This window comes from Lithobates pipiens, unplaced genomic scaffold, assembly GCF_037356315.1.
Source record: "Lithobates pipiens isolate NorthernLeopardFrog02 unplaced genomic scaffold, aLitPip1_a1.2 Scaffold_16, whole genome shotgun sequence".
NCBI classification, from domain to species: domain Eukaryota; kingdom Metazoa; phylum Chordata; class Amphibia; order Anura; family Ranidae; genus Lithobates; species Lithobates pipiens.
In genome coordinates this window covers 14,221,255-14,233,436 of record NW_027507748.1, presented here as the reverse complement: position 1 = coordinate 14,233,436, position 12,182 = coordinate 14,221,255, and the positions used below count along the sequence as shown (strand labels likewise).

At 44.1% G+C, this 12,182-nt stretch overlaps 1 protein-coding gene across 1 annotated transcript in view; it reads left to right on the top strand.

The window, feature by feature from the left end:
• Nucleotides 1–12,182, top strand: part of FSTL1 (follistatin like 1) — an 89,677-nt gene that overhangs the window by 58,721 nt on the left and 18,774 nt on the right. The window contains exons 4-7 of the mRNA XM_077479598.1: nucleotides 2,497–2,626; nucleotides 2,794–2,826; nucleotides 2,947–3,077; nucleotides 11,395–11,513. Coding sequence (XP_077335724.1) covers nucleotides 2,497–2,626; nucleotides 2,794–2,826; nucleotides 2,947–3,077; nucleotides 11,395–11,513 — 413 coding nt within the window. The remainder of the gene's footprint in view (nucleotides 1–2,496; nucleotides 2,627–2,793; nucleotides 2,827–2,946; nucleotides 3,078–11,394; nucleotides 11,514–12,182) is intronic.

The following is a 12,182-nucleotide window of genomic DNA, read 5'->3' as shown; positions in this document are numbered from 1 at the left end:
ACAGCAGTCCACCGGCAATTCCAGAACCAGCAACATGGTGGCTATCACAGATTTCTTAGTTTCTGGTCTTGCTGTAGAGCAGGGGTGCCCAACCTTTTGAAGAGAGAGGGCCACTTAAGACGATACTAAAGTCTCCGTTTTTATTTTATTTTCATTTAAAAATAACAAACATGTTACACTTACCTGCTCTGTGCAGTGGTTTTGCACAGAGCAGCTCAGAGCCTCCTCTTCTCGGGTCCCCCGCCATTGCTCCTGTCGTGTCCCCCCCCCGAGCTGAGCCACTGCTCTGCATGTACAATAAGACACGGAGCCGCGGTCCAGCACCACCCCCTGTCTCTGCTCATTGGCTCACTGACTTTGATTAACAGCAGCGGGAGCCAATGGCACCGCGCTGCTGTCTCAGCCAATAAGGAGGGACAGTCCCGGGCAGCCAAAACTCTCCTGCAACATCTCTGTATCGAGATGGGCTCAGGTAAGTATTTTATTAATATTATTGCTATCATTCATTTTATTTAATAATTGATTTTTACAGAAAAAGGCTTTGAAAATGTACGACAAAACGGGTATAAAAATGCTAAAAAAAAAAAAAACGTACAAATCGTGCAATTCTGTGGAGCAAAAAAAAAAAACAAAAAACGCTCCACAAACGCACCAATCTTCCCAAATCCAGCTACAAAATTAGCCTGAAAACTTTTTTGAGCTTCAGACATTTGGCTTCGGGCGACTTGGATTGGAGATGTGAACCAATCGCCATAGAGGATAATTGAATTTTTTTTCTTCTGCGTTTTGGAGCTTGAAGCCACAAAAAAGCTCAAGTGTGAGTGAGATGTTAAAGTCCACTTCTGTCACATAAAGAAACAAAACGATGCTCAGTAGCTCAAGCGGATACATTGCAAGGCTTTTAGCATACTTCAATGGAGGTGCTCTCATGCTTCCGTTATCCACTTAAGGACCGAGACTCTTTCTGAGATTTGTTGTTTACAAGGTTTTTTTTTTTGCTAGAAAATGACTTAGAACTCCGAAACATTATACTTTTTTTTCTAACACCCTAGAGAATAAAATGGCGGTCGTTGCAGTACTTTGTGTCACATCCGTATTTGCGCAGCGGTCTTACAAGCGCACTTTTTTTGGAAAAAAATTTACTTTTTTAAATGAAAAAATAAGACATCAGTAAAGTTAGCCCAATTTTGTTTTTATATTGTGAAAGATAATGTTACGCCGAGTAGATCAATACGCAACATGTCACGCTTCAAAATTGCGCCCGCTCGTGGAATGGCGACAAATTTTTACCCTTACAAATCTCCATAGGCGACTTTTAATAAAATTTTACAGGTTGCATGTTTTGAATTACAGAGGAGGTCCAGGGCTAGAATTATTGCTCTCGCTTTACCGATCGCGGGGATACCTCACATGTGTGGTTAGAACACCGGTTTCATATGCGGGCGCTACTCACGTATGCGTTCGCTCCTGCACATGAGCTTGTCGGGACAGGCGCGTGTTTAAATATATTTTTTTTTATTTATTTTATTTTTTTAAATATTTTTACGCTGTTCTTTAAAAAAAAAAAAAAAATGTGTCCCTTTTATTCCTGTTACAAGGAATGTAAACATCCCTTGTAACAGAAAAAAAAGCATGACAGGACCTCGTAAATATGAGATCTGGGGGGTCAAAAAGACCTTACATCTCATAATTATACTAAAATGCAGTAAAAAATAAAAAAAATAAAAAATTTGTCATTTAAAAAAATACAAAAAAAAAATGGCCCTTTAAGAGCTGTGGGCGGAAGTGACGTTTTTTTATGGAGATGGGTGGGGGGCCACCTTCCCCTCACTTGTCTCCATACCCGGGAAGGACAAGGATCCGACAGCCTCCGCCGCTACCGACGGCTCCGGTAAGCGACGGAGGGCACCAGAGAGCGGCAGGAGGAGGGGGGGGACCCACCACGATAAAAGTGATCTTGCGGCGAATCTGCCGCAGAGACCACTATTATCGGAAACTCGACTTCCCACCAAAGAAAAGTATACCGGGGTTATGGTAGCTAGCTGCTGCCAAAACAAAGATATCCCTCTTCAAAGTCAGGATGTATATCGGCGTGTGGCGGTCCGGAAGTGGTTATGTGGAGTGGGGGCTGTTCTGACTGCACCATAATGACTCCATCAGTCAGAGCTGTGTTGAGGAACTCCGCATCCAGAAAATAAAAAGCTCATTGCCCTTCGGGGCTCTGTTGTAGACTCCAGAGGGAGCCAGCGAGCCAGCCAACCGGAGCAGGGGGGTGAAAATTTTCATGACAGATTTATCGGAACCCATTGTTGGCTGATTTTTTAATAACTAACATTTTGTATTGGGTTTTAGGTCTCCTGTAAGGCTTATTGAATAAGGCTGATCATTGGGGAGGGTAGTTCTGGAAATCATTCTTGGCTCCCGGTGGGTGGGGTGTATGGATTTGGTAGATGTCCCTCTGATTGCAGTTCTTGCTTTCTTCTCGCCTTCCTCCAGAAATGTAAGTCTCACAAAAGACCCGTCTGCGGCAGCAACGGCAAAACTTACCTGAACCACTGCGAGCTCCACCGAGACGCCTGCCTCACCGGCTCCAAGATCCAGGTGGACCATGACGGTCACTGCAAAGGTGAGGGATGAATGCATATCTATGGGAACCGTTGTGTCTGAGATTTGCACACACTCGGCACAGGTCCTGCCCCTCCACCAGCCTGTGATTGGTCAGTGAAGGAGAAGCAGCAAGCTGATGAGCTCATCCTTCTGTTTATTAACATTTATTTCGTCTGTTTCTTTCAGAGAAGACATCAGAGGTCCCAGCTGCCACCCCAGGTAACCATCATTGTATTATTCTAGAGAACATCACAATGATATGAATCCATACCCCACATATATAAAGAATGTTGATGATAATCACTTATAATCAACTCTTTATTCTCTATCTCTGCACAGTTGTGTGTTACCAGACCGATCGCGATGAGCTGCGCCGACGCATCATCCAATGGCTGGAGGCCGAGATCATCCCAGACGGCTGGTTCTCCAAGGGCAGCAACTACAGCGAAATCCTCAACAGATACTTCAAGGCAAGTCACTCGCGCTTCGTGATTTAGAGTGTTAGCTTCCAGGGTCAGTGAAAATCAAAAAAGAAAAAAGAAATGCCAGAGGTTTCGCTGGCTCCAGATCAGTGGCGCACATTGCGTGTCTGTGTGTTTTTAAATATAGTTTGTATTTTTTTGATACATTATCTTTCAGTGAGGGACATATTCCAGAGGGTAGTATTGGGGGCATTAGTGGTAGGTTGACCAAAGCACATAAACCCAAGGTAAGTGTAGTAACAAGTCCTACTTGCAATCTTGGAACACCCAATAAGAGGATAAAATGCGACCGGTCTAAACTATGTGGCATGTTCACCAATGCCAGGAGCCTGGCGGACAAGATGGGTGAACTAGAGATACTGTTGTACGAGGAGGATTTGGATTTTGTGGGAATTTCAGAGACTTGGTTCAACAGCTCTCATGATTGGCTGCAATGGCTGGCAACCATTCATGGGTATACCCTTTATTGCAGGGATAGAGAGGGTAAAAAAGGGGGAAGGGCATGCCTATATATCAAGAATAATGTACAAGTGAATGTGAGAGATGACATCACTAAGGGAGCTAGGGAGGAGGTGGATTTCTTATGGGTAGAGCTCCAAAGGGATGAAGCTAAGGGGAAAATAATACTGGGAGTATGCTATAGGCCCCCTAAACCGCGGGAGGAAGGGGAGACAGATCTGCTATCACAATTTGGATTAGCAGCAAGGATGGGAAGTGTTATAATGGATGAATTTAATTATCCAGACATAGACTGGGAGGAGGGAACTGCGCATTCATCTAAGGCTTGCCAGTTCCTAAATGTCTTGCAGGACAATTTCATGGGTCAGATGGTAGACGTACCAACTAGAAATAAAACGTTACTGGATCTACTGATTACCAACAATACAGACCTGATCACGGATGTGGAAATACGGGCCAATTTAGGTAACAGCGATCACAGGTCAATTGGCTTCAGTATAAATCACACAAATAGAAAACATAAGGGGAATACAAAGACACTGAATTTCAAAAGAGCCAACTTCCCTAAACTACAAACCTTGCTAGAAGATATAAATTGGGATACAATCTTAGGAACAAAGAACATGGAGGAGAGATGGGTTTGCTTTAAGAGCATATTAAAGCGGGAGTCCACCGGGACTCCGCGTTTTTTTTTTTTTTTTTTAAAAGCCAGCAGCTACAAATACTGCAGCTGCTGACTTTTAAATAGTGACACTTACCTGTCCAGCGCGCCCGCGATGTCGGCACCCGAAGCCGATCGCTCGCTCGTCTATCAGGTCCTGCCGCCGCCATCTTGGGTATGGGAATCAGGAAATGGAGCCTTTCGGCTTCATTTCCCGGTTCCCTACTGCGCATGCGCGAGCCGCGCGGCGCAATCCGGACGGTCCCCGCTGCCTCTGGGAGCTGTGTGTTTCCCAGCAGGCAGCGGGGCACTTGCTGAAGGGGGCGGGCGCTTGCGGAAAGGGGCGTAACGTACGCCCCTTTCCGCAGAGAGCTAGCCCGGAAGTGGGTGCAGTTACCTGGATTATCCAGGTAACTGCACCCCCCTCCCCCCTGAAAGGTGCCGATTGTGGCGCCGGAGGGGGGGGGGATTCCGATGAGCGGAGGTCCATTTTAGGGTGGACCTCCGCTTTAAATAAGGGTATTAGCCAATGCATTCCATTGGGTAATAAATTTAAAAGAGCAAACAAAAGTCCTGGATGGCTTAAAGTGGTTGTAAACCCTTACAACCAACTTTGACCTACAGGTAAGCCTAGATTAAGGCTTACCTGTAGGTCCAAGAAATATCTCCTAAACCTATACGGTTTAGGAGATACTTACCCGAAGACAGCCACCGCTTTCTACGGCGCATGCGCCGTAGATAGCAGCGCACTGGACAGGCCGCAGATCGCTATGCTATGCTATGCTATGCATACTAGCTCATTATGCCTTTGCCTTACAGGGTGTGTTTTTATTTTATTTATTTTTTGCCTTTACTTCCTCTTTAACTCCAATGTAAAAATGCATATAAAAGCAAAGGAGAAGGCCTTCAAAAAATACAAGGTTGAGGGATCATCATCAGCATTCAGACTTAATAAAGAATGCACCAAGAAATGTAAGGGTGCAATAAGGATGGCCAAGATAGAACATGAAAGACACATAGCGGAGGAGAGTGGGGAGGATGAGAACTGCCGCCAAGTTTGTCTGCCATGGGAGGCTTCATTGGAAAGATTCCTTCACTTCCTGTCTGATGAAAAGGTTGTCCCCAGGACAGGAAGTGAGGGGAAATCTCCCTAACAGCAGCAGAGAAAGAATTTAAAAAAAGTTGTATAATTCATAGTTGTGTGATTTTTACACTGTGCTTTGTTTTGTTCATTCATTATACAAAGCGAGGGGGAAACATCCAGGATGGATATTTCCATTATGAGGATGTGTTGAGACGTCGACCATTGATGTGTACGTTTCACGCCCCTTAATAGAGAAGAATGCTTCCTATCCTAATTTCTATCATCTCAGCTCAAAGGAGTGACCAGGATTTCTGCTTGATATGCGGTTTTTTTTTCTGTAGTAAAACGTATGCTGCGGGGAGATGGACAAGTGTGAAGGGGGCCGTAATGACATGATTAATAGTGATCATAGACTCTCGTTCTCAGCCCCTCTGTACGAGGGAAGTCTAATTAGTTACACATCAGCGGATTTATTATGTAACTCTTGAAAATTGATTTATCGCGGTCGCCGCAGGATTGGCGTTTTTTTTCTGTAGTGAGGGAAAAAATTCCAGCGGCTGCACTCGGCATTGTCATGGTAACTGGTAAGTTTATGTTACATAGTCAAGGCCATTTACAGCCGTCGGGCAAGTGAACATCCAGCATATACAATTCTACAATTCTGATATGTGCAATGCTGTACAATGGTTGTTCTAAAAAAAAAAAGGGGGGGGGGGGTGATAACCATGGTGCCTCTATAAATGGGAATTCAAGTTCAAGTACAGTGGGGGGGGGGGGGGGGGGTGATCTCAGCAGCCAATAGAATGCAGTGGAGAGGTAATTAGCTTACATTGCAGTGTAAGCCCTTGTACACACGGTCGGACATTTCGACAACAAAATCCGTCTGATTTTTTCCGACGGATTTTGTCTGAAACTGGTGTTGCATACACACGGTCGGACAAAGTTGTCGGAAAATCCAATAGTTCGTAACGTGATGACGTTATTTAGTTACGACGGGACTACGTTCAGGCTAGTAGCGAATAGCTTTGGTCTAGGAATTTGATCTGAGCATGCGTGGCACTTTGTCCGATCGGAATTCTCTACAAACGATCGGACTTTGTCCAATCGGATCATGTTGTTGGAGAATTTTTATATCCAGCTCTCAAACTTTGTTCATCAGACATTCCGACGGAAAAAGTCAGTTGAAGCCCACACATGGTCAGATTATCTGACAACACGGTCCGATTGGACATTTTCCTTTGGAATGTCCGACCGTGTGTACAGGGGCTAAGGGTTGTTCACACATTGGCATTGTGGCAACAAATTCGTCATCAAAGCGCGTGGTAGCACATCATGCACAACGCATTAGCCAATTTGAATGGCATCCAAACCAATTTTTCTTAATGTTGAGGTTGTCACAGACTATTCAGCTGGCTAACATAAAACGCTACAGCGCATAAAGGCGCCTGTGTCGCATTCTTGTGTCGATGGGCCCTATGCAGATTCTCTGTAAAATGCTGAGAAAAAGTGCCAATGCCAGAAAATGTATTAATCGGTTACAATCATTTACCAGCTTGCTGGATGCGGTGCTTGGAGAATTCATAAAGGGTGTCAATCTTTAGAATTACGTTGTGCCTCTGCACGGTGCAGGGGACAGATTAATGTACTTGTTGAAAACCCATAAATGAGTTTGCAGCAAGTACTGTGTGCAGGATGGAGTCCTCGGCGCAGCTGGGCACCCTTCCCACCGATGCGACACAGACGGCACAGCGGCAGAGAGTTTTTGTAGCTGGGCGGGCAGCGTCTGATGGGGAAGCTGAGACGCTAGTTCCCCATCTGGTCCGCTTCCCTTGTGGTTGACAGCAGGCAGTGGGTGGATCCGCAGGCAATAGGCAGCTTGCTATTGGTTATAGAATCCGCCCACTGTGTGATGCCAACCACGAGAAAGCAGATCTAATGGGGAACTAGTGTCTCAGCTTCTCCATCAGGCTTCACCCACTGTCAGCATCACTGTTTGCTAGGGGACTGTCTGTCCTTAAAGAGGAAGTAAACCCTGATGGGTTTACTTCCTCTTTTTTTCCCTGCAAAGGTAAAGCATAATGGACTACTATGCATCGCATAGTAGCCCATTATGTGTCACTTACCTGACACAGGAGCCAGCGAAGTCGCCGCTGATCCCTGTAGTCCGCCGCGTCCATCTTGCTGGTGGCGTCTCGCAGCTCCGACCAATGACAGCGGCGAAGCCGCGATGACGTCACTCCCGCGCATGCGCACGGGAGTCGACAAATTAGGCAAATCCATTCTTGGACTTGCCGCATTTCATGCGCCTGCGCGCCGCTGTCTACGGCGCATGCGCCGTAGACAGCGGTGCCCATTTTCGGGCAAATATCTCCCAAAACAATATAGGTTTAGGAGATATTGCTTGGACCTACAGGTAAGCCTTAATCTAGGCTTACCTGTAGGTCAAAGTGGTTTGAAGGGGTTTACTTCCTCTTTAACAACCAATGACAGATGGGAAGGAGGCAGTGGACATTGTGTCACTCTGCTACGCAGCGTACAGAGATAGGAACTATGGCCTGTCTCTGTACGCCAACTTACTATAGGTCTTAATCACCTCCAGTTTTGTTATCTACAAACTGGAGGTAATTATGATTGAATTTGGTGCATTAATAGTGGCCATACACATGATGATAACAATAGCTCAATATAAAGATTGTTGCTGCTCCCTGTACTGTAGACACTCCACAGACGAGTGTTACAAAGTGGTATCCTTAAAGATGGCTGCTACACTTCTGCATTAATAAATATTCAGTTTAATCCTGTCCACGTTTCAGAAAGATATTATAGTAGCAACACACGAAGAAGTCCACTGCAGTTATCACCTACAGTCCAGCTTATACCTGTTTAATGGGCCTTGGTTCTTATTTGAGGCCCATTCTTGTTATTGGGCCTTGGTTCTTATTTGAGGCCCATTCTTGTTATTGGGCATGGGCTCTTATTTTTGGGCCTATTCCTGTTATTGGGCCCTGGCTTTCATTTGAGACTTATTCCTGTTGGATGGTCCTGGGCTCGTATATGAAGCCTATTCCTGTTTATTGGACTCAATCTTTTATTTGAGTCCCATAAATCTTTATTGGTCCCGGGCTCTTATATGAGGCCTATTCCTGTTACTAGGCCCAGGCTTTTATTTGAGGCCTATTCCTGTTATTAGGCATGGGCCCTCATTTGAGGCCTATTCCTGTTTTTTTTTTTGCCCAGGCTCTTATATGATGTCTATTCCTGTTTATTGGTCCTGGGCTCTTATATAAAGTCTATTCCTGTCTAGTCGTCCTGGGCTCATATGAGACCTATTCCTGTTACTGGGCTCAGGCTTTTATTTGAAGCCTATTCCTGTTATTGGGCATCATCTCCTATTTAAGGCCTATTCCAGATATTGGGCACAGGCTCTCATTTGAGGCCTAATCCTGTGTTTTTTTTCCCCAGGCTCTTATATGAAGTCTGTTCCTGTTTATTGTTCCTGGGCTCTTATATGAGGCCTATTCCTGTTACTGGGCCCAAGCTTTTATTTGAGGCCTATTCCTTTTTTTCAGGCTTCATCTCTTATTTGAGGCCTATTCCAGTTATTGGGCACAGGCCCTCATTTGAGGCCTATTCCTGTTTTTTTGGCCCAGGCTCTTATTTGAAGTCTATTCCTGTTTATTGGTCCTGGGCTCCTATATGAGGCCTATTTCTGTTATTGGGCCTCATCTCTTATTTGAGGCCTATTCCAGTTATTGGGCACAGGCCCTCATTTGAGGCCTATTCCTGTTTTTTTGGCCCATGCTCTTACTTGAAGTCAATTCTTATTTATTTCAAGCCTATTCCTGTTTATTGGGCCGTTGCTCTTATATCAGGCCTCCTGGGTGTGAAAGGGTTACAGGCTGAGGCCTAGCGGTAGATAAAGCCTTTTTATTTGTGGTGCTGGAGATCACATTCCATCACCATGACAACCAGCGCTTGGGAACAGAGCAGGATGTGTCTGCCCAGAGATATGTGTAGTCCTTGGGGCCTGTGAGAATTCCGAATGAGTCTGTAACTACTAGACTACCGGACAAGTTAGAACTATTCACTTTCTGTACCAAATATTCCCAAAAATTGTGTTTGCATTATTTTGAAAACTAGATTTTTTTTTATCGTCTTCTGGAAGCAAACCCGCATATCTAAAACTGTTCATTTTGTTTTGGAGATAGGAGTGGAGAAGAGTTAGGATCCCTGTGAGGTTCTTATTGTTGTCTTTGCTTCCCCCCTCACGCTGGGCGACCTGTTTTTCCTGATTACCACTGCCAAAAAATGATGGGAGATCCAACATTTAACAGTTTTCACCAAAACAGAAATAGAAGGTAATCTTCTACTGGGGACACCTGTTCTGATAACAACTGGACTGGATATCAGCTCACTTTGGAGAGATTCCTTTTCAGTTCCTATTGTGTCTCCTAGACAGGAAGTGATTGGAAATTTTCCTAAGGGGACACCTGACAGCCTCTCTCCTTTACCCTCCGATGCTCGAGTTTGTGGACAGGCAATAGCTGTCCTCACTTACAAAATGCAAGGCTACTGGTCCTTTATGGTAGGTGATGACACCAGCATGCCTGCAACCGGTGGAAAGTGGCTTCAAGGGTTGGCCGGCCCTACCATGGGTCCCAGTGGGTCCATGTGAACCCAGGCAGCACTTTGAGAGGGGCAGCAAATTGAAACATGGCCGCCTCTCCTATTCTTCTGTTTACCCATCAAATTGACGACTAAGATTTTTTTTTTCCAGCAGTTTTGTGTGTCATGATGACAACTGCCCCCTGTGCCGCTCTGCCTGCCCCTATACTACCCTAGCCCACCCCTATACTGCCCTAGCCTGTCTATATACTAGCATAGTCACTCCATATACTACCCTAGCCTGTCTATATACTGACCTAGCCTGTCTATATACTGACCTAGCCTGTCTATATACTACCCTAGCCTGATTATATACTACCCTAGCCTGATTATATACTGCCTTAGCCTGCCCCTATACTGCCTTAGCCTGCCCCTATACTGCCTTAGCCTGTCCATATACTACCCTTGCCTGATTATATACTACCCTAGCCTGCCCCTATACTACCCTAGCCCACCCCTATACTGCCCTAGCCTGTCTATATACTAGCCTAGCCTCTCCATATACTACCCTAGCCTGTCTATATACTGACCTAGCCTGTCCATATACTACCCTAGCCTGATTATATACTACCCTAGCCTGCCCCTATACTACCCTAGCCTACCCCTTTACTGCCCTAGCCTGTCTATATACTAGCCTAGCCTCTCCATATACTACCCTAGCCTGTCTATATACTGACCTAACCTGTCCATATACTACCCTAGCCTGATTATAGACTACCCTAGCCTGCCCCTATACTGCCTTAGCCTGTCCATATACTACCCTTGCCTGATTATATACTACCCTAGCCTGCCCCTATACTGCCTTAGCCTGTCCATATACTACCTTAGTGTGCCCATTTACTACCCTAGCGTGCCCATTTACTACCTCAGCCTGTCAATATACTACCCTAGCCTATCTATATACCACCCTAGCCTGTCTATATTCTACCCTAGCCCACATACCATTGAACATAATAATTGTATGTCATATAATTTTGCATATAGACAAGGTGCTGTTGCATGTCAATCTGACTACCTGATAAATTAAATTTTTGTTTTAATTATCATGATATAAAATAATGGATGTGGGGCCTTTTGGTGGGCATGATTTTTTTTTTGGGGGGGGGGACAGAATTTCATTCTTGGACCTGTCTTGGGCCAGCCCTACTTCAAGGGACAAGTCATGCAGCTAGAGGCTAAAATAAGTAAAACTGCTATTTATGTTACCCCTCGAGAAAAACAAGCATTAACCCCTTGTGGTATGTCTGGGGTGAGTTCAGCGCTAACGTCAGACAGATTTCCTCTAACTTCTCATTGTATCTCTTGAACAGGAAGTCAGGGGAAATCTCCCCAGCAAGACACAGAGAGTATTTGTATACTGCGATCTATGTGAACGTAAGGCTGATATTTTTTCTGAGAGAACCTTGGAATAACACTAAATTTCTCTGATATTACAGAGCTACGACGATGGTGACTCCCGCCTGGACTCTGCCGAATTCCTGAAGTTCCTGGAACTGAACCAGACCGCTATTAACATCACCACCTACCAGGACCAGGAGACCAACAAGATTCTGAAGTGAGAATCTGATACCAATAGAAAATGATTGCAATATATTAGAAGCAAAATGGCAGTGACTGCATGGTACCATATCATTTTTATTAGACATGTGCAATTAGTTTTGTTGTGAATTCGTTTTTTTAACGAATTTCGACAAATTAGTTCATTTGGAAACTTAACGAAATTAACGAAAACCCGTTTTAAATTTTTCCAAATATTCAGAAATTCGAGAATTTTGAAATACGAAATTCGAAAATCCAGAAATTAGAAAATAAGAATGAAAATCTGAAAATTCAAAAGAACGAAAATTTGAAAACCCGAAAATCTGAAATAATAACTAACTAATAAATACATAACTATTGCTAAACTATTCAATTATAGGTATTGGAATTTCCTTTCAAATGTAGCTGTTAGTGAACGTAAAGAATATGAATTTATCCAAAGTTATAAATTATCCAAAATAACGAATGCTGCATCTAAACAAATGGAACTGAACAAATAACTTTTTATTATTATTAATTTGTTCCGTTCCATTTATTTAGATGCGGCATTCGTTATTTCAGATAATTTGTAACTTCAGATAAATTTGTGTTCATTACATTCACTAACAGCCAAATTTGAAAGGAAATTCCAATACCTATAATTTAATAGTTAGTTATTGTTGGTTAGTTATTTCAGATTTTTCTT